Consider the following 19,832-nt stretch of genomic DNA (forward strand, 5'->3'; position numbering starts at 1 on the left):
CAGTACTTGGGAGACCGCATCATCAGTGGACCTGTTTGGCCTGTATGCAAATTGCATAGGGTCCATATCACTGGGGAGGGAGGCACAAATGTGATCCTTAACCAGCCTCTCAAAACATTTCATGGCCACAGAGGTGAGATCCGCCATCAGCTCTATTTTTATCTGTCAATATGTTCAGTTGCTATTGCATGCACTTATCTGATTGATTGAATTGATTGAAAACTTTATTAACCGATTGCAGAATGGGTACAGTACAGTACAGCTCAAAACATACAATTGTTAAGGGAATGCAGACCAGAGAAAGACTTTTGTCTTGTTTACATCAGGGTCCCCCATTTTCAATTCATCGTAACATATGACATACAGATAGACAGTACTGCTACATCTATACATTTATGACATACCAGATTTGCAAATACAGTACTGTTTGTGATACAAAAAGAGTCCAGAAAAGAAGTATATACATTTGACGTAGAAACTGTACATTGGAGGAGGTTGGGTAGGTGGGGGGGGGGGGGGGGTACTGTACATTGGAGGAGGTTGGGTAGGAGTGGGGGGAGGTTGGGTAGGAGCGTGGGTGGGGGACACTGTACAACTGTACAAGCAACACTGTACATTGGAATATTGACAAGACCATACTTACTGTACATTGGAGGGGGTTGTGTTAGGACATTTACAGGGGCCAGTTTCGAATTGCAGTCTCCCGTAGGTGTTTTTTGAGAGTGTTTTTGAAAGTGGGTAGTGATTCACATTCCTTTACAGCTTTGGGTAGGGCGTTCCACATTGATGTGGCATAATTGCGAAACGTGTTTAGTCCCTTGTTTGAGCCGAATCTGGGTTTAACATGATTTGTGGAGCTCCCTCTGGTATTGTGATCGTGGTATTCACTGACCTTTGGGAAGTATTTTGACATGTACATGGGTACCTTGGTCGTGTAGTGTATCTTGTAGACCAGGCCCATTGCAAGTTTCTGTACTCTGTCGTCTACTCTAAGCCATCCAAATGCACTCGGTTGCCTCCTCGGAAAACTCCAGCAGGAAAACTCCACGTCTTTGTCTGTCTTAGTCGGTCGCTGGCGCTTGGAAAAACTACACTTAAATCCCTAATGAATAATGTCCCACACCTGTAGGAGGCTGGCCTCTGACTGTTGATTAGACTGATTAGCACAGGCTGCTCGCATCAATCCCTATGGGGTGAACTCAGCTGATTCAGAGAGAACAACCAAAATAATACACGATGGATACTCACTTATTTCACACAGCTACCACTCCCCAAACATTCCATGCAAGCCAAAGATACACTTAAACTTAAACCACAAATGTGCCACATCTGCTTTTATTTTTCAAAGGTAATAAATCTGTAAAGACGCATCAAATACCAAAAACAAATGCGTTCCTTTGACTCAGAATTGTCTGCTTTCTTGAAATCTGCACAGCAGTAGTGTGTTTTGTGTCACATAGTGACACAAAATGGAGGGAAGTAAGGAGCCTGACACCTGGGAGGAATGGTGATGATGGTGGACGACAGTGGTCACCCCTCCCCCTTTTTATTGTAAAGCACCTTGGGTATGTGAAAGGCGCTATATAAATTCAAGCCATTATTTGTATTATTATACATAGATGCACTTAGATGGAGGTCTGCTGAAATTCCTATTAAAGGAACACGGCTGCACCTTAAGCTTAGCACAATGAATGGAAGCGGATATGGCCGGTTAGCCTAGGCATTGTCCAACAAACACCTCTCCCTCATTGTGCTAAGCTAGGCTAACGTGCAGCCAGATAGCTTTCTACTGAACGCACAGAGAGGAAACTGGCATATCTTCTTGTCTCTCTCTGGAGAAGACGATAAGCTAATTTCGCAAAATGTTGGCGTGTTCCTTTAAAGTGAAATTATGCCTCTTTCAGGTGTACAATCTCACATGTATGAGATTAGACTTTTGAGATATGATGGTTCCCATGATGTGTCACCATGGCTACTGGATTCTAAAATAGACATTTGTAGGGGGACCTTCGCGTGGGGTATGTCTGGGAGTGTTGCATTTATTTAATTTATTTTAAATTTGTTGCACTTTATGGTGTTTTTGTTTTGTTATTGATTTATTGTGATGTTTCTTCTTGACTTGTTTAAAGAAGACGTGTCCGGCCCATGGGGACATTAGCGTGTGTTGTCGGGCCTTACAAATAATTTGATTTGATTTGTAAGCCCAGTGGTGACAGGTATTATTACTTAGCAGATAAAGTGGTGGGTGTAAGCCCAGTGGTGACAGGTATTATTACTTAGCAGATAAAGTGGTGGGTGTAAGCCCAGTGGTGACAGGTATTATTATTTAGCAGATAAAGTGGTGGGTGTAAGCCCAGTGGTGACAGGTATTATTACTTAGCAGATAAAGTGGTGGGTGTAAGCCTAGTGGTTCTCAAACTGCATTCCACGGACACTCAGGAATCCTTGAGAGGGTTTAAGGGGGTCACCAGAATTTAGAAGTTCGGACAATGAGAGTATTTGAATCATAGATTGAATCATAGATTTGATTTTCTACACTGGTATCTCAGCTATAGAATTCTGGACTTAATAATATCTTATCTAACAACAAAGATCTTATCAGATAGGGGTCCGTGAGACAAGATCTTATCAGATAGGGGTCCGTGAGACAAGTTCTCATCAGATAGGGGTCTGCAGCCTGTTGTGTAATAATCCAGGGACCAGTTAAATACTTAATTAACTGTTCAACCAAGTCCTGTATTGTTTTATCATATTATCCACGTAACATTCACTGTTCTAAAACTCCCTCCCAGAAAGTTCCTCGTGTCGGCCTGGGGTTGGACCTGCATCTTCACGTGCTCCTTCATCCTCCTCCTCTCCTTCTCCGCCCGTCACTCCCTCCGTCTCTCCCTCCGCCACCTCTCTCGGCTGGGGGCCGCGGGGCTCCTGCTGTGGGGCTGTCGACGTCTGCTGGTCGCGCTGGAGAATGCCGCCGGGACCTGCTATGAACCCGTGGCCCAGGACGGGGCCTCCATCCGCTGTGGGACAGTCCCTGCTGCTCCTCCACGAGGGCCAGACCAAGGCCTCGTGCCTCAGAGCAGGCATGATGTGGCGTGGCTACGAGGTCTCCCAGGACATCCTCATCCTCTGCTTATGCTGTCTCTTACTAGTCGAGGAGTTGTCTGTTTTTGGGCCTTATCTGGCCCAAGGGCGGCCCCTGCGGAAGGCCCCGGGAAGCCCCCTACGTCTCGTCTTCCTCCTCTGTGCTTTCCTGCTGGCTATGTGGACATTCCTTCTGCTCTGTCGGCTTGCCCACTTTCCGCAGTTCCCCTCCCAGCAGATAGGGGGCGCTGTGGGCTACCTGGGCTGGAGAGGACTCTACCAGGGATGGTACCGCCTCAAACCCAACTGGGGCCGGCAAGAGTCTGGTGGTCAATGTCACTTCGGATTGCTACGGACTTTACTCCCGTTGGGAAGCTTGGCGCTTGCGGAAGCTGGCGAGCGCGGCACGGCAGGAAGGGGGCAGGCTAGCGTAGGGTTACGTGGGCGTTGTGGCCAATCAGAGGAACCCGGAACCTGAGCGCCGCTGTAGAAGGGATAGAGGCGGCCTGGTTTGCCTGGAGACAATCTTTTCACCGACACAAGCTTTGAGAAACAATAGGGGGCACATACCCTGCAGTGATACAGACTTCTCTAATGGCTAAAATGGTTTGAGATTCAGCATTATGACTTTCAAAGCCAGGAAAATGTGGAAAGAGGGTTTTTCATAAGCACAGATGATGAGAAAAAGCAAGGGTTGTACTCACATTACAAGAGTACAGAGTGACGTGGCTGGTTTGAAATATGACAATATGCCTTTCAAATCCAGTTTAGGATGCAAAGAGGTGCTCTTCAGACAGTAGAGGCCTAGCATTGATTGATTGATTGATTGATTGAAAAGTTTATTAACAGATTGCAGAATGGGTACAGTACAGTACAGCTCAATACATACAATTGTTAAGGGGGTGCAGAAGGGGATGTGTGTCTATACTATGTGTCTGACTGGGAGGTAGTGTGTCTTGACTATGTGTTTGTGGGATGTGTGTCTAAGGTAAAATATGTAACACATTATGCATACTAATTACCTACAATGATGCTAATATTTAATGTTTTTACTGTGTGGTGAATGCCAGATGTATGTAGTTAGGTAGTTTCTAGCATGTTCTAACATTTCTAAATGATACCACTGGATTCCTAATCCTTGTAAATGTGGGATCAGCCACCAGAATCAAGATCCTAGGTGGTCTAGAACCTGATTTACTGGTAAAAAAGACATTTACATTTAGTAATTTAGCTGACACTTTCATCCAAAGCGACTTACAAGTTCTGTACGACAAGTCAGCAGGAAGGGCACAACTTTTTCAGCTGAGTAACAATGTAATAATAACAGCAGGTGGTGGCAATTTTTTTTAAATGGTTGCTATGGTTACCAGGGGACAAATCTGCAATGGCCCTATAGGTAAAAATCTTTCTTAGGGCATATTCTAACAGTGTGCCAAATTTCATGATTTTATCATAAAGTGCACGGTTCCCTAAAATATTGCACCCATCTACTGGGCTATATGGAACTCATTACAATAAAAAATACTAAATTGTCGATTTATTCAACCATGTGATGTACAACCAAATAATTAAATGTGATGTAATTTCATGTTGAGTACAATTATAATTTACTGCATCTTGGAGTTTTAAATGAATCATGATCTCTGCCAAAAGGCTGGGAATCAAATCACCCGGGGAGTTGTTGCCATGGTAACTAAGAACTCTATGGCAAAAAACACTGGATGGCGCACACATGGAAGCTGGGGAAAGAAAGGCATTTTTAAATCACAAGATTGTCCAGATTAACCTGTGTTGTCAGTAATTTACCCGTTTGATTGATTGATTAAAAATTATATTAACAGATTGCAGAATGGGTACAATACAGTACGGCTCAATACACACAATTGTTAAGGGGATGCAGACCAGAGAAAGAATTTCGTCTCGTTTACATCAGGGTCCCCCATTTTCGATTCATAACATTTATGACATACACGACATACAGATAAACAGACAGTACTGTTACATCCAGACATTTATGACATACAAGATATACGAATATAGGGTGGCTGAGTGGCGCAGTGGGCAAGGCGCTCGCCACTAACGCAGGAGATGCTGGTATCGAGCCCAGCTTTCGGCGTTGCTACCGGCTTGGCCGGTCGTTCATACTAACACAATTGGCAGTATTAGGGGGTGGGAAAGCCGGTGGGTGGGGATTGGACATTGTGGACAGCGACTCCTACAGGTCGGTTGGTGCGCCTGTACAACAGAATCAGGAAGTATCGGGGGCAGCGTGAGCCTCCCACGCGTTACTCCTCGCCACTGAAAGATTGCGCTGTTCAGGTGAAAAGATGAGCCCTATCTCTTTGAATGAGCCCTATCTCTTTGAATAAGCCCTATCTCTTTGAATGAGCCCTATCTATTTGAATGGGGAGTCATCTGTATCTCTTTCTTTACATATTTCAAGTCCCTACCCACCTTCAAAACCGCTCTAAAAAGGAAAGTACACATTGAAGACCTAATAAGACGAGATCAAAACAAAAAACAACAACAAACAACATGGATGTAAAGAATAAAATCACACCAAACGGGTACATAAATCAGGGTAGGGGACACACACACATTTTACACTGTACATTGGAATACTGACAAAGCCTTACTTGGTCATTTACTGTACAACTAGGTTAGGACATTTGTAGGGGCCAGTTTCGAATTGCAGTCTCACGTAGGTGTTTTTTGAGAGTGTTTTTTAAAGTGGGTAGTGATTCACATTCCTTTACAGCTTTAGGTAGGGCGTTCCACATTGATGTGGCATAATTGCGAAAAGTGTTTAGTCCCTTGTTTGAGCCGAATCTGGGTTTTACATGATTTGTGGAGCTCCCTCTGGTGTTGTGATCGTGGTATTCACTGACCTTTGGGAAGTATTTTGACATGTACATGGGTACCTTGGTCGCATAGTGTATCTTGTAGACCAGGCCCATTGCAAGTTGCTGTACTCTGTCGTCTACTCTAAGCCATCCTAGGTTGTCAAAGTGGGCAGGGGTGAGGTGGGTTCTAGGAGTAAGGTCAAGTAGTAGTCTGACTAGCTTGTTTTGAGATGTTTGTAATTTGTTTTTTAGTGCCTTTGAGGTGCTTTGGTACCATGAGGTGCAAGCATAGTCGTAGTACCCTTGAATGAGTGCTCCTGCCAGAGTCTTCAGGGTATTCTTGTTTACCAGTGAGGAGATCCGGTACAAGAAACGCGTTCATTGGTTGACTTTTTTTATTACATTGGATGCCATTTTGTCACAGGAAAGATTAGCCTCTAGGATGGAACCCAGGTAGGTAATTTCATCTTTCCTTGTGATAATATTGTCACCTACTGTAACCGAGAAGCCGTCGGTCTTGCTGAGTTTGTTATTTGAACCGAAGAGAATGGACTCTGTTTTGCCCATGTGTAATGATAGTTTGTTATCAGCGAGCCATATGCAGATTTTGCCTAGTTCCGAGCTGAGGGCTTTTTCAACCTGTAACTTGTTCTTGTCAGAGACCAGCAGGGCTGAGTCGTCCGCACACAGGAACAAGTTGCAGTCACAAGCTGACGACATGTCATTTGCATAAATTAGGAATAGTAGCGGTCCTAGTATGCTTCCTTGTGGAACACCACAGCTCACTGTGAGGGGGGGGGATAGGGTACCGTTTACTTCCACCATCTGTTCCCTCCCCTCCAGGTAGGATTGTATCCAGCTCACTGATAGACTATCAAAACCAATTGCTTTTAGCTTGTCAATCAGAATGGTGTGATTGACAGTGTCGAAGGCCTTAATTTTGTAGGTCCAGCATGACCATGCCGCAGTATTTGCCCGCTACCAACTGGACTATAAAGGGGCGGGGTCTTTGAAGTGTGTGTGTGTGGATATGCATGCATGGGTGTGTGCCTTTGTGTGTGTGTGTGTGTGTGTGTGTGTGTGTGTGTGTGTGTGTGTGTGTGTGTGTGTGTGTGTGTGTGTGTGTGTGTGTGTGTGTGTGTGTGTGTGTGTGTGTGTAGGTATGCGTGCGTCGGGCGCCCAAGTGGTGAACCATGTAACACGCTGCGTCGCGATGCGGCCGACCCAGGTTCGATTCCCGGACCCAGCGTCATTTGCCGAATGTCTTCCCCCCGCTCTGTCTCCCGTTCTTCCTCTCTCTCTCTCTCTCTCTACCGGACTGCCCGGTAGTAAAAACCTATACAAATCTATAAACAGGTAATGCGTGTGTCAGGGTGTGTCAGGGGTTGTAAAGGGGCAGTATTAGTAAACCATGTGTTCCAGGGCAGGCCGGTCAGAGATAGTACAAAGGGCCTCTGATGGGTCCAGAGAGCCTTCACGTCCCTCACGGCACAGAGCAGCAAGAGCGGACATGACCAGACTATGAGAGGGACACCGTGGGTTGGACCAGCAAGACAGACGGAAGAAGAAGAAGAAGAAAGAAACCTGGAGGAACTAAAGTAACGAGGGGAAACCTTTTAGCGAGACTGCTTACGAAAAAGCTATAGTTGAAAGAAGAGAAAAGATTAAGCATAATGTTATGAGACTGACTACGTGAAACTACAAAAAACAACCCAAGGATTAGGGAGAGAAAAAGGAAAGTACACATTGAAGACCTAAGACGAGATCAAAACTAAAAACAACAACAAACAACATGGATGTAAAGAATAAAATCACACCATATATATGTGATTTATATTTATATTTATACATTGCCCTGGTCGTCAGAAAGTTAACGTGTCGTCTGGACAGCAACTTGGTTAGGATAGTCATCACCAGGCTGCTGCAGAATCTGGTCGACATCATCATTCCTTTAAGTATTTTTTTTTCTCTTGTTTCATTTTATTTTTATTTTATTTATTTAATTATTTTTTTTATAATTTTTTTTATAATTTTTTTTCACATTACACAAATGTCGTCAGAAAGTACATTGCCCCGGTCGTCAGAAAGTACATTGCCCCGGTCGTCAGAACGTTAACGTGTGTTCTGGTGTTCGTCACCGACCTGCTGGCTCGGGTGCTGGGGAGCGGCCTGGTCAGGGACCATTTCCACCTGGTACTGTCCGGGGTGATTCTGTTCGGACCCCTGCTGAGCCTCGGGGTGTCCAAGTACAGCATCTTCGCTAACGAGCACCACTACCTATACAGGTGAGAAATACTCTTGGTAAGACATCCATGCCTGTTTTGCCCTTAGTTTTTGGTAAGACATCCATGCCTGTTTTGATCTTAGTTTCTGATTCTACTGCAGGCATTTGTATCAGGACCTATTCTTATATGGATAGTGAATTGTGATAGAACATTTGTTAAACATTTAATCTCGGCTGGCTTGCCTAGCTTAATATGCCGGGTGATGGAGTCGCCAATCACAAGGACAGGTAGACAGGGTTTCAGAGGAGACCGCTGCGTGCTGGGACCGGAACCCACAACACGTGTAAGATCAGGTTGCGGAGAAAGTGTCAAGACCGAGACAGAGCGGTTACACTGCCGCCCCGTATCGGGCGCAAAGGCCATGTCCTGAGCATTATGTATGGGACTCTCCAGACTAGAAGACCTCGCTTGAGGTTCCTTAGAAAAGCCTGAAATGGCCAAGACTTCTAAAGCTGGCTGTTTTCCTGACTCAAGTTCAAGGACATGACTCTCTACCAGAGTTAACCTTTCTAGCAGAGAGGCACAGAGAGAACAAGGAGACATGCTTACCTAGGTGACGGTGGCGGTGGTAGACCGGGAAAAAATGAAGATAAAAAGTGCTATGGATCAACTGCTAAAGGCTACGTGTATGAAGCCAATTGAAGGTTTAACTAAAGAGCTAAAACCAGTAGGTCGGGCTAGCCGGGTAAGCCTGGAAGCTAGCGGACTAGGATAGTATAGTTGACAAGCTAACAAGGCAAGACCAGAAAATGCAGATACAAGAGTGGCCTACTGGAGGAGGGAAAGTAAGAAGCAGTAGATACTCAAATGCACTCGGTTGCCTCCTCGGAAAACTCCAGCAGGAAAACTCCACGTCTTTGTCTGTCTTAGTCGGTCGCTGGCGCTTGGAAAAACTACACTTAAATCCCTAATGAATAATGTCCCACACAGGCGGCTACGTGGCGTAGTGGGCAAGGCGCTCGCCACGAATGACGGAGACGCTGGGCTTGCCTGTTCGAGCCCAGCGCTCCACATTGCTTTCAGTTTAGCTAATACACATTGGCCGTATTAGGGGGTGGGAAACTGATGGGTGGGGATCGGGCGTTGTGGACAGCGACTCCTACAGGTCGGTTGGTGCGCCTGCGCAGTAGAATCAGGAAGTGTCGGGGGCAGCGTGAGCCTCCCACGCGTTACTCCTCGCCACTGAGAGATCGAGCTGCGCAGGTGAAAAGATGCGACTGCTGTTACCTCAAGTACCGGAGGGGACTTGTGCTATGTATGACTTAGTCCACATTGCATCCGGCTTGTGGGAGGCAAGAAACAGCGTTCGTGACAGGGGAGGGTTGAATTGGATGATACGAAATTGGGATGGGAGAAAATATGGAAAATGGGAGAAAAAGTGGATAAAAAAAATGAATAATGTCCCACACCTGTAGGAGGCTGGCCTCTGACTGTTGATTAGACTGATTAGCACAGGCTGCTCGCATCAATCCCTATGGGGTGAACTCAGCTGATTCAGAGAGAACAACCAAAATAATACACGATGGATACTCACTTATTTCACACAGCTACCACTCCCCAAACATTTCATACTCTTAAACTTAACTTAAACCACAAATGTGCCACATCTGCTTTTATTTTTCAAAGGTAATAAATCTGTAAAGACGCATCAAATACCAAAAACAAATGCGTTGCTTTGACTCAGAATTGTCTGCTTTCTTGAAATCTGCACAGCAGTAGTGTGTTTACAATTCACAAGTATGATAGTGACACAAAATGGAGGGAAGTAAGGAGCCGGACACCTGGGAGGAATGGTGATGATGGTGGACGACAGTGGTCACCCCTCCCCCTTTTTATTGTAAAGCACCTTGGGTATGTAAAAGGCGTTATATAAATTCAAGCCATTATTAGTATTATTATTATACATAGATGCACTTAGATGGAGGTCTGCTGAAATTCCTATTAAAGGAACACGGCTGCACGTTAGCCTAGCTTAGCACAATGAATGGAAGCGGATATGGCCGGTTAGCCTAGGAATTGTCCAACAAACACCTCTCCCTCATTGTGCTAAGCTAGGCTAACGTGCAGCCAGATAGCTTTCTACTGAACGCACAGAGAGGAAACTGGCATATCTTCTTGTCTCTCTCTGGAGAAGACGATAAGCTAATTTCGCAAAATGTTGGCGTGTTCCTTTAAAGTGAAATTATGCCTCTTTCAGGTGTACAATCTCACATGTATGAGATTAGACTTTTGAGATATGATCGTTCCCATGATGTGTCACCATGGCTACTGGATTCTAAAATAGAAATGTGTAGGGGGACCTTCGTGTGGGGTATGTCTGGGAGTGTTGCATTTATTTAATTTATTTTAAATTTGTTGGACTTTATGGTGTTTTTGTTTTGTTATTGATTTATTGTGATGTTTCTTCTTGACTTGTTTAAAGAAGACGTGTCCGGCCCATGGGGACATTAGCGTGTGTTGTCGGGCCTTACAAATAAATTTGATTTGATTTGATTTGTAAGCCCAGTGGTGACAGGTATTATTACTTAGCAGATAAAGTGGTGGGTGTAAGCCTAGTGGTTCTCAAACTGCATTCCACGGACACTCAGGAATCCTTGAGAGGGTTTAAGGGGGTCACCAGAATTTAGAAGTTCGGACAATGAGAGTATTTGAATCATAGATTGAATCATAGATTTGATTTTCTACACTGGTATCTCAGCTATAGAATTCTGGACTTAATCATATCTTATCTAACAACAAAGATCTTATCAGATAGGGGTCCGTGAGACAAGATCTTATCAGATAGGGGTCTGCAGCCCGTTGTGTAATAATTCAGGGACCAGTAAAATACTTAATTAACTGTTCAACCAAGTCCTGTATTGTTTTATCGTATTATCCACGTAACATGAACTGTTCTAAAACTCCCTCCCAGAAAGTTCCTCGTGTCGGCCTGGGGTTGGACCTGCATCTTCGCGGGCTCCTTCATCCTCCTCTTCTCCTTCTCTGCCCGTCGCTCCCTCCGTCTCTCCCTCCGCCACCTCTCTCGGCTGGGGGCCGCGGGGCTCCTGCTGTGGGGCTGTCGACGTCTGCTGGTCGCGCTGGAGAACGCCGCCGGGACCTGCTATGAACCCGTGGCCCAGGACGGGGGCTCCATCCCGGGGTCCGCCGCTGCGGGACAGTCCCTGCTGCTCCTCCACGAGGGCCAGACCAAGGCCTCGTGCCTCAGAGCAGGCATGATGTGGCGTGGCTACGAGGTCTCCCAGGACATCCTCATCCTCTGCTTATGCTGTCTCTTACTAGTCGAGGAGTTGTCTGTTTTTGGGCCTTATCTGGCCCAAGGGCGGCCCCTGCGGAAGGCCCCGGGAAGCCCCCTACGTCTCGTCTTCCTCCTCTGTGCTTTCCTGCTGGCTATGTGGACATTCCTTCTGCTCTGTCGGCTTGCCCACTTTCCGCAGTTCCCCTCCCAGCAGATAGGGGGCGCTGTGGGCTACCTGGGCTGGAGAGGACTCTACCAGGGATGGTACCGCCTCAAACCCAACTGGGGCCGGCAAGAGTCTGGTGGTCAATGTCACTTCGGATTGCTACGGACTTTACTCCCGTTGGGAAGCTTGGCGCTTGCGGAAGCTGGCGAGCGCGGCGCGGCAGGAAGGGGGCAGGCTAGCGTAGGGTTACGTGGGCGTTGTGGCCAATCAGAGGAACCCGGAACCTGAGCGCCGTTGTAGAAGGGATAGAGGCGGCCTGGTTTGCCTGGAGACAATCTTTTCACCGACACAAGCTTTGAGAAACAATAGGGGGCACATACCCTGCAGTGATACAGACTTCTCTAATGGCTAAAATGGTTTGAGATTCAGCATTATGACTTTCAAAGCCAGGAAAATGTGGAAAGAGGGTTTTTCATAAGCACAGATGATGAGAAAAAGCAAGGGTTATAGGCCTGAGAAGAAAATTAATTGAACAAAAATGTCAACAAAGACCAAGAAAATGACGGGGTGGGTTGGGGGGGGGGTTACTATTATTATTATTATTATTATTATTATTATTATTATTATTATTATTATTATTATTATTATTATTATTATTATTGTTATTGTTGTTGTTGTTGTTGTTGTTGTTGTTGTTGTTGTTGTTGTTGTTGTTGTTGTTGTTGTTGTTGTTGTTATTATTATTATTATTATTATTATTATTATTATTATTATTATTATTATTATTATTATTATTATTATTATTATTATTATTATTATTATTATTATTATTATTATTATTATTATTATTATTATTTTATTTATTTTTTGTCAACGGTGGTTGGTGCAGGGGTTAGAGTGGTTCTCAAACTTTTTACACCAAGTACCACCTAAGAACGTAGCTGGCTCTCCAAGTACCACCATATGACCGGCGTTAAAATACAGTCTATTCAGATATGCGCAGTTCACGCAGGAGGCAAATGTATTCCTAATACCATTATGTATTGTTAACTTTTGTCAGACACAGCCACAATGTACAAAGGGATAGCACTAGAACTAGCAAACGCTTCCACACAACTCATACAATGCAAGGGGCATTGAGAACATAATAACTAACATTCTCACATAGCAAGTGAGAAAATTAAGAACAACTGTATTTCAGCAAATGTACTTAATTCTCTCTCTCTCACACACACACACACACACACACACACACACACACACACACACACACACACACACACACACACACACACACACACACACACACACACACACACAATTATTTTGTTACAAAAACTTCATTTCTTGCATTCTGGTGCAGGAATTTTTTAATTGTTACCCTTTAAATGCCAGTGTTTGTGATGGGCATCACAAATTATTGTAAAAAAGAAAAGAAAACACATATTTAATACATTTTTTAATGTTTACCCTTTAAATGCCAGTTTGTGTGATGGCATCACAAATTATTGTTAAAAAAAACACAAAGTAAAATATTTTCAATATATCAAATGCAAAGTACATTTTTCTGGGGGGGATTGTTACAGGCTAGGCATGTGTCAATGATTAGCAGCAACACAGATTTTGATGGATTTTTTGTAATGTCAGATTTTTTATCTGACATTACAAAAAATCTAAAAATAAATGGTTATGATCAGGGCTGAAGTTGAATTAAAGATTTATGACTGTTTAGACTGCATTACTCTCTGTCACAGTGATCTCCTGGTTGTTCCCCACTTAGGTTATCTAACTATTGCGCCACCGCAACCAGAAACACTGGCCTGGCCTGCTTCTAAGTTCAGTGGCCTGACTGCAAAAAAAATTTTTACTGGATGTTTACTGTTAATGCCTGTGTGTCTAATTTGATGTTATGTTTAAAAAATTATATAAAAAAAAATAGTATTTTTTTTTTTTTTTTTTTTGCTTTTTTGTAAATGTTTTCAAGTACCACCAGCAGTACCACTAGTGGTACGCGTACCACAGTTTGAGAACCACTGGGTTAGGGGGTAGGAGTTTTTTATTTTAAATGAGGCAAGGGGCAAGCCAATGCATGTAATTGGCAAATAATTTAAATTTATGTTTTATGTGCATTGTATGTGCATTGTATGTCCTGCCTTTTCTTCCAAAAAATGAAATAAAAATATATTAAAAAAAAAAAAAAAAAAGCAAGGGTTGTACTCACATTACAAGAGTACAGAGTGGCGTGGCTGGTTTGAAATATGACAATATGCCTTTCAAATCCAGCTTAGGATGCAAAGAGGTGCTCTTCATTTACATTTACATTTACATTTAGTCATTTAGCTGACGCTTTTATCCAAAGCGACTTACAAGTTCTGTACGACAAGCCATCAGGAAGGGCACAACTCTATCAGCTGAGCAACAATGTTCATCAAAGTGTCTTCAGACAGTAGAGGCCTAGCATTGATTGATTGATTGATTTATTAACAGATTGCAGAATGGGTACAGTACAGTACAGCTCAATACATACAATTGTTAAGGGGATGCAGACCAGAGAAAGACTTTCGTCTTGTTTACATCTCTGTACTACATTCTGTTGTGGAAGGACAGCTCATTCACTGAGAGACTTACACTGCATCAGGGTAAGACATTTTAAGTCATTTAGTAATATCTTTAAACTGAGACTTGATTGCTGACTTGACCAGCTGACTTGATTAAGGGGCGTGTTTAAAGCGGCCATTTTGTTTCCTTAAGTGCCCCATTAAAAGCTGCTTCCTGCTTAAAGACAGCACTTGTGTACTGAGTGTGATCTCAGAGCCCTGTCACTGCTTAAAAGCAGAACCTCAGCCTCTCCTGGAATCACTCTGTACTACATTCTGTTGTGGAAGGACAGCTCATTCACTGAGAGACTTACACTGCATCAGGGTAAGACATTTTAAGTAATTTAGTAATATCTTTAAACTGAGACTTGATTGCTGACTTGACCAGCTGACTTGATTAAGACATTTTAAGTAATTTAGTAATATCTTTAAACTGAGACTTGATTGCTGACTTGACCAGCTGACTTGATTAAGGGGCGTGTTTAAAGCGGCCATTTTGTTTCCTTAAGTGACCCATTAAGGGCCAGGTGTTAGAAAGCACTAATTAGTGATAGGGATTTAAAGGCCTGCTGGCTTAGCGTCAGCGAAGCGTCGAGAAACGAAGAGGGACAAAGAGGAGTTTTCCTGGAGTTCTCTGAAGAGGGATCCAGGGATCCACCCAGTGCTAAGTACATCATAATCCTATCTTACACTCCACTCTGAAAAATCTCCCTTTCCCTCCCACTCTGCTATTCCTCTACTTCCTCCCTGCCACTCTTGACACCACAATGTGTCTCATATCCACAATCTGCTCCCCCAGAACAGACTCAACCCACCCACGGCAGTTTGCTAGCAACCCGGCTAATCTATCCTACCCTCCTACAGCCACTAATACACCTGTCACAGTACAGGGAGGCCTATGGAATTGTCAATCAGCAGTCAAGAAAGCTGACTTCATTACTGCCTACGCCCATAGTCAAAATCTGCAGCTCCTGGCTCTAACTGAGACCTGGATAACCCCCAATAACTCATCAACACCTGCAGCATTATCTACAAACTATAACTTCACTCACACACCTCGACCTTCCAGGCGGGGTGGAGGCACTGGCCTCATGACATCTCCTTCATGGACTACAAACGTAACACCCCTCCCAGCACTGTCACTCTCCTCTTTTGAATATCATGCAGTATCTGTCTCTAATCCTTTCAATCTCACCATTGTTACACTCTACCGCCCTCCAGGTCCGCTCGATCACTTCACAGATGAGCTGGACATGCTTCTAAGCTCCTTACCGGAAGATGGTACCCCTCTCCTTCTATTGGGCGACTTCAACCTGCCTGACTCATCTCAGTCAGTCATAGTAGTCTCCCTCCTACAATCATTTGACCTGACTCCCACTGCCATGCCTCCCACCCACAAAGCAGGCAACTCCTTGGATCTCATATTTTCACGTAACTCCAGCATCATTAACACCACGGTAACTCCCCTACATGTATCTGACCATTCCTTCATATCCTTCTCACTAACTCTCATGCTTAACCGAAAGGTCTTCACCCCAACTCAAACCGTCTCACTCAGACGCAACCTGCCCTCCCTATCCCCCTCCACCCTCTCCTCTGACATACTATCCACTCTACCTTTGAGTGACACCTTCTCTGCTCTCTCCACAGAGATGGCAACCTCCACCCTCCTCTCAGCCCTTGCAACCTCCTTCGACAAGCTCTGTCCCCTCGTTGAGAAACCTGCCCGCCGTTCCCCACCCAGTCCATGGCTGACAGATCCAGTGAGAGAACAAAGACAGGTCCTGAGAGCAGCTGAAAGGAAGTATAGAAAGTCACGCCTCACTGCTGACATCGACACATATCACAACCTCTTGTTAACATTCTCCAAAACCATTACTAATGCCAAAGCTTCTTTCTTTCACCATAGGATCGAGGCCTCTGCCAAGAATCTTCGCAAACTGCATGCTACCATGTCCTCCCTCCTCACTCCCCCCCCACCCCCCCCTCCCTCATCTTTCTCTGCCGAAGACTTTGCGATCTTCTTTGAGGAAAAAGTGGAGAACATCCGCAGCTCCTTCTCCCAACCCCCACCCATTCCAAATGCTGAATCGAGAACCTCATCCTTCACTCTGTCATCTTTCTCTCCCATTACAGAAGCCGAGACCCTGACACTGGTAACGTCGAACCGTCCGACTACATGCCAGCTGGACCGGCTACCTTCCCCACTCCTCCAGTCCATAGCACCAGACATCCTCCCATTCCTAACTGCAACCATCAACTCCTCACTCAACTCGGGGGTGGTCCCCACCTCCCTAAAACAAGCCAGAGTCACGCCCCTCATAAAAAAACCATCCCTGAACCCTACCGTCATAGGCAACTACCGTCCTGTCTCTCTTCTCTCCTTCCTTTCTAAAACACTTGAACGTGCTGTATCCAACCAACTTACTGCTTATCTCTTACAGAATGACCTCCTAGACCCTAATCAGTCAGGCTTCAGGACTGGTCACTCCACAGAGACAGCCCTCATTGCGGTCACAGAGGCACTTCACTTAGCAAAAGCGAAAGGCCTCTCCTCTGTCCTGATTCTCCTAGATCTATCTGCAGCCTTCGACACAGTCAACCACCAGATCCTCCTCGCGGCCCTCGCAGGAATGGGAGTGGCTGGCTCTGCGCTGACATGGTTGTCATCATACCTCAATGACCGCTCCTACCAAGTGTCATGGAGAGGGACCCTGTCGGCCACCCGCCCCCTGCGGACGGGTGTCCCCCAGGGCTCGGTTTTAGGACCCCTTCTCTTCTCCCTCTACACTAAATCACTGGGTAACATTATCACGTCTCATGGCTTCTCCTACCACTGTTATGCCGACGATACTCAACTCTTCCTCTCCTTCCCTCCCTCAGATATCCACGTCTCTGAGCGGATCTCGGCCTGTCTGTCCGACATCTCCGCCTGGATGACGACCAACCACCTCAAACTGAACCTAAGCAAAACAGAATTGCTCCACCTGCCGGCCAAATCCTCCCCCCTGACCGACCTTTCCATCACAGTCGAGAATGCAGCTGTGACCGCGTCCCCGACCGCCAAGAACCTTGGTGTTGTCCTCGACGACCAGTTGAACTTCTCTGCTCACATCGCAGCGACAACCAGAACCTGCCGATTCCTCCTGAGCAACGTCAGAAGGATACGCCCCTTCCTGACAAAAGAAGCCACCCAACTCCTCGTCCAATCAACAGTCATCTCCCGCCTCGACTACTGCAACGCACTGCTCGCTGGCCTCCCGGCCACTGCCACTAAGCCTCTTCAACTCATTCAGAACGCAGCGGCCCGCCTGATCTCAAACCTACCGAAGTCGGCCCATGTCACCCCACTTCTTAGGGACCTGCACTGGCTCCCCATTGCTGCACGAATCCGCTTCAAGGCCCTTGACCTAGCATACCGTGCGGCAAAGGGAACTGCTCCCGCCTACCTCCGGTCAATGGTCTCTAACTACACACCCTCAAGACCCCTACGCTCTGCATCTTCTGGCCGCCTCAGACCTACTCCTATCCAAGCTCCGGGAGGGTCATCAAAGAGAAGTCGCCTATTCTCAGTCCTTGCCCCACAATGGTGGAATGAACTACCCACCCCAGTTAGGACAGCCGAAACACGTCCAATCTTTCGCCGTCGACTAAAGACTCACTTCTTCAACCATTATCTGAATAAAAAAAAAAAAAAAAAAAAAAAAAATCTAACCCTAACTAACCATACTGTCATGCACTTGTCCTAATAAACTAACCTACACTGTAGCACTCAACACTTTGATGAACATTGTTACTCAGCTGATAGAGTTGTGCTCTTCCTGATGGCTTGTCGTACAGAACTTGTAAGTCGCTTTGGATAAAAGCGTCAGCTAAATGACTAAATGTAAATGTAAATGTACATCAGGGTCCCCCATTTTCAATTCATCACATGACACACATGACATACAGATAGACAGTACTGCTACATCTATACATTTATGACATACCAGATTTGCAAATACAGTACTGTTTGTGATACAAACAAATCCAGAAAAAGAGTGTATATACATTTGACATAGAAACTGTACATTGGAGGAGGTTGGGTAGGTTGGGTGGGGCTGTACATTGGAGGTGGGGGGGGGGGGGGGGGTTGGGTAGGGGGGGGGACACACTGTACATTGGAATACTGACAAAGCCATACTTGGTCTTTACTGTACAACTGGGTTAGGACATTTGTAGGGGCCAGTTTCGAATTGCAGTCTCCCGTAGGTGTTCTTTGAGAGTGTTTTTGAAAGTGGGTAGTGATTCACATTCCTTTACAGCTTTGGGTAGGGCGTTCCACATTTATGTGGCATAATTGCGAAACGGGATGTCTGTTGATGGATTGATAGAAAACTTGAAATTGATTGTAAACGCTGCCCGGGAGGGGCAGGAATCAAACCGGGAACCTCCGGATAACCAGACGACTGCTCTACCTCCCGAACCACTGTTGCCCCTACTACCCCTGTGTTTGACTATGTGTTTGTGGGATGTGTGTCTATACTATGTGTCTGACTGGGAGGTAGTGTGTCTTGACTATGTGTTTGTGGGATGTGTGTCTAAGGTAAAATATGTAACACATTATGCATACTAATTACCTACAATGATGCTAATATTTAATTTTTTTACTGTGTGGTGAATGCCAGATGTATGTAGTTAGGTAGTTTCTAGCATGTTCTAACATTTCTAAATGATACCACTGGATTCCTAATCCTTGTAAATGTAGGATTAGCCACCAGAATCAGGTCTAGAACCTGATTTACTGGTAAAAAAAAGACATTTACATTTAGTAATTTAGCTGACACTTTCATCCAAAGCGACTTACAAGTTCTGTACGACAAGTCAGCAGGAAGGGCACAACTTTTTCAGCTGAGTAACAATGTAATAATAACAGCAGGTGGTGGCAATTTTTTTAAATGGTTGCTATGGTTACCAGGGGACAAATCTGCAATGGCCCTATAGGTAAAAATCTTTCTTAGGGTATATTCTAACAGTGTGCCAAATTTCATGATTTTATCATAAAGTGCACGGTTCCCTAAAATACTAAATTGTCGATTTATTCAACCATGTGATGTACAACCAAATAATTAAATGTGATGTAATTTCATGTTGAGTACAATTATAATTTACTGCATCTTGGAGTTTTAAATGAATCATGATCTCTGCCAAAAGGCTGGGAATCAAATCACCCGGGGAGTTGTTGCCATGGTAACTAAGAACTCTATGGCAAAAAACACTGGATGGCGCACACATGGAAGCTGGGGAAAGAAAGGCATTTTTAAATCACAAGATTGTCCAGATTAACCTGTGTTGTCAGTAATTTACCCGTTTGATTGATTGATTAAAAATTATATTAACAGATTGCAGAATGGGTACAATACAGTACGGCTCAATACACACAATTGTTAAGGGGATGCAGACCAGAGAAAGAATTTCGTCTCGTTTACATCAGGGTCCCCCATTTTCAATTCATAACATTTATGACATGCACGACATACAGATAAACAGACAGTACTGTTACATCCAGACATTTATGACATACAAGATATACGAATATAGGGCAGCTGAGCTGAGCTAGACTATGCCTCCCACTGGTCGGCTGCA

The 19,832-nt window shown here is 44.9% G+C and overlaps 1 protein-coding gene across 1 annotated transcript; it reads left to right on the forward strand.

Moving 5' to 3' along the window:
* Nucleotides 1-1,504: 1,504 nt before the first annotated feature.
* LOC311237600 (uncharacterized protein) lies at nt 1,505-11,898 on the forward strand (the record flags this gene model as incomplete). Its single annotated transcript, XM_084325541.1, is given in 5 exon segments — nt 1,505-1,551; nt 2,793-3,011; nt 3,013-3,402; nt 7,985-8,209; nt 11,121-11,898. Coding segments are annotated over 5 exon segments (1,659 nt in total).
* Nucleotides 11,899-19,832: the final 7,934 nt, after the last annotated feature.

Source organism: Notolepis coatsorum, assembly GCF_963971535.1.
Source record: "Notolepis coatsorum genome assembly, chromosome: 12".
In the NCBI taxonomy this organism is placed as follows: domain Eukaryota; kingdom Metazoa; phylum Chordata; class Actinopteri; order Aulopiformes; family Paralepididae; genus Notolepis; species Notolepis coatsorum.